This window comes from Alligator sinensis, unplaced genomic scaffold (assembly GCF_000455745.1).
Source record: "Alligator sinensis unplaced genomic scaffold, ASM45574v1 scaffold264_1, whole genome shotgun sequence".
NCBI classification, from domain to species: domain Eukaryota; kingdom Metazoa; phylum Chordata; order Crocodylia; family Alligatoridae; genus Alligator; species Alligator sinensis.
The window spans coordinates 2,343,791-2,346,033 of NW_005841831.1; the positions used below are offsets into that span (position 1 = coordinate 2,343,791).

A 2,243-nucleotide genomic window follows, 5' to 3' on the forward strand; every position below is an offset into this window, starting at 1 on the left:
TGCACAGTCAGTGGCTCAGCACAGAGGCCTCAATTGGGCCCCTGCCCCTTCCCTCCCCCACAAATTGACCTGCTGGTGTTGGGGGCGGGGGGCGGGTGTGTGCATGCTTTCACACCCAGTTCTCCCCCAGCCCAAGATCAACCAAAAGTGGCTCCAGGATCGATGGGTTGGTGACCACTGCTCTACTCTGCTGCTGGTTTAGGAGCTTTTATTCCTTCCTTAGCAGAATAATTGTGTATTTACTATGTACACTCACTGCCAGGCTGGCAGTAGAAAAGGGAAAACACACAATTATAAGGGTTTGTAAGGACATAACAGCACAACAGTATTGGCTCAAGTACAGTTCACTGAACAGGATCCAGTTTGTAATGGAATCCTTATATCAGTTCTGTCAAAACAGTTGCAAACCAGACAGATATGGGGGACTTGATTGTTTCATAGTCTGAATAGAATGTGTCAGGCTAATAACAGTAGGGAAAACACTGTAAAAATGATTCCTCAAAACTTGGGTTAAGTTCTTAAATAAAGAGGATGTGATGGGGTTGTGGAGGCCATCACTTACCTTCACCCAGGAGTATTGGAGATGCTATTCTTGGTTCAGAGCCATGAGATCCTGAATTTTCAGGAATAGCAATGACTGTGTCGGTGAGTTCAAATCCTGAATTATAATGGCCTGTTTTGTTCCAGAGAAGCCCTTTGACCCCTCCTCTTTCCTTATCCATGCTGTCTCCAACGTCATCTGTTCTGTCGTCTTTGGAGACCGGTTTGACTATGAAGACAAAAAATTTCTGACTTTGATTGATCTGTTAGAGGAAAATAACAAACTCCAGATCTCATTCTGGGTGCAGGTATGTCTGGAGTTGATTTTATTTATTGAAGGACTATTCTGCTTTCAGGGGAGACTTTTGAAGGCCAGAAAGCCCATTAACTGCCCAATTCTCATTGAAAGTATAATTGTCTTTTGCATCCTCTTTAAATAATTGCCATTCCATGTTGAAAGGGGAGTATCTTAGCAATCATACCAGAAATTTACAGAGGGGTGGGGGTTGTGGATTACACTCAGCAAGTAAAGTCTGTAAAGTGATTTAAAAACCAGTTGGATACTAAGGTGCCATTTAAGGCTGGTCATCATTATTGTTTCATGCTGGTGTAATCAGCTCCTTCTTGTTATCTCCATAGATGTGTATACACAACATAGTTATGGAATAATTTACTACAGATTTTACTCCATAATAAATTTATTCTGTGACACTAGGGGTGGATCCATGGGCATGATCGCACCCCACTTCAACAGTGTAACTCACCTGCTAGTAAATCTAGTTCTTGGTAGTTACAGATCCCCTGGAGAATACTAGGCATGGCTGGAACCCTGGGCTGGTGGGTGATACCCAGGGGGACCAAGGAGGGAGCAGGTGAGGAAAGGGGAAGACTTACCTGCAGCTGCTGTTCTTGGCTGACCGGAGGTGAGGAAAGTCCCAGGCTGCTTGTGTCCCACTACAGTCAGGGGCTGCTGTGAGTGTTTGCACAGGGTGCTAGGTTGAGCAGCAGCTGCAGCAGGCAAATCCCTGGTCTCTGATCTCCACCTCAGAGATCTGATACCCAGAGATAGATCTCCACCTCAGTTTGGGGGCTTCAACTGCAGAAAGCAGCTGTGGGTGGTATCTGGCTGTGCCAGGACAGAGGCATTGGTGCATGGCCTGCTCCTGGCCAATGATACACACCTGGGTGAACAGGGTACAGAGCAATTGTGCCTTGGATTAACCAAACTCCCTATGAAAGTAAAATGCACTGTGTGTTAATACCCTCAGAATGGACTTCTTGGGCGCATCCAGATGAGTGCGCACGTGCCTCTTGCTCTGTCTCAAACCCCTTTGAGACAGGGCAATAGGCACGTGCAGGAATGAAAAAAACGTTCCCCGTGCTGCAAGTTTGCAGCGTGGGGAGAAAATTAGACCCCTGGATATCCAGGGGTCTAAAAAAAATCAAAGTTTAAAAAAGTGGATCATGCCCTGAGGCAACTGGAGGCTGGGTCCTCCACGGAGATGCTCTGGCTGCCAGAGCGTCTCTGTGGTTGGCCTATCGCCCGGCTGCTGAAACGGGCGGCTGGCCAGGCCACGTGTTCAGCACCAGGGCTTCAGTGCTGGTGAGTAAGGGCTCAGGGGGGCTGGAGGTGATAGGAGGGGACCATGAGGGGTATGCCCACTCCCCCAGCCCCCCCAACCCCTGCCCTGCCTGATCCATCC

The 2,243-nt window shown here is 48.1% G+C and overlaps 1 protein-coding gene across 2 annotated transcripts in view; it reads left to right on the forward strand.

The window, feature by feature from the left end:
• LOC102381353 (cytochrome P450 2H1-like) overlaps nt 1-2,243 on the forward strand; it is a 26,347-nt gene that overhangs the window by 6,556 nt on the left and 17,548 nt on the right. For both annotated transcript variants that reach the window (XM_006014786.3, XM_025214024.1), the window contains exon 4: nt 688-848. In XM_006014786.3, coding sequence (XP_006014848.1) covers nt 688-848 — 161 coding nt within the window. The remainder of the gene's footprint in view (nt 1-687; nt 849-2,243) is intronic.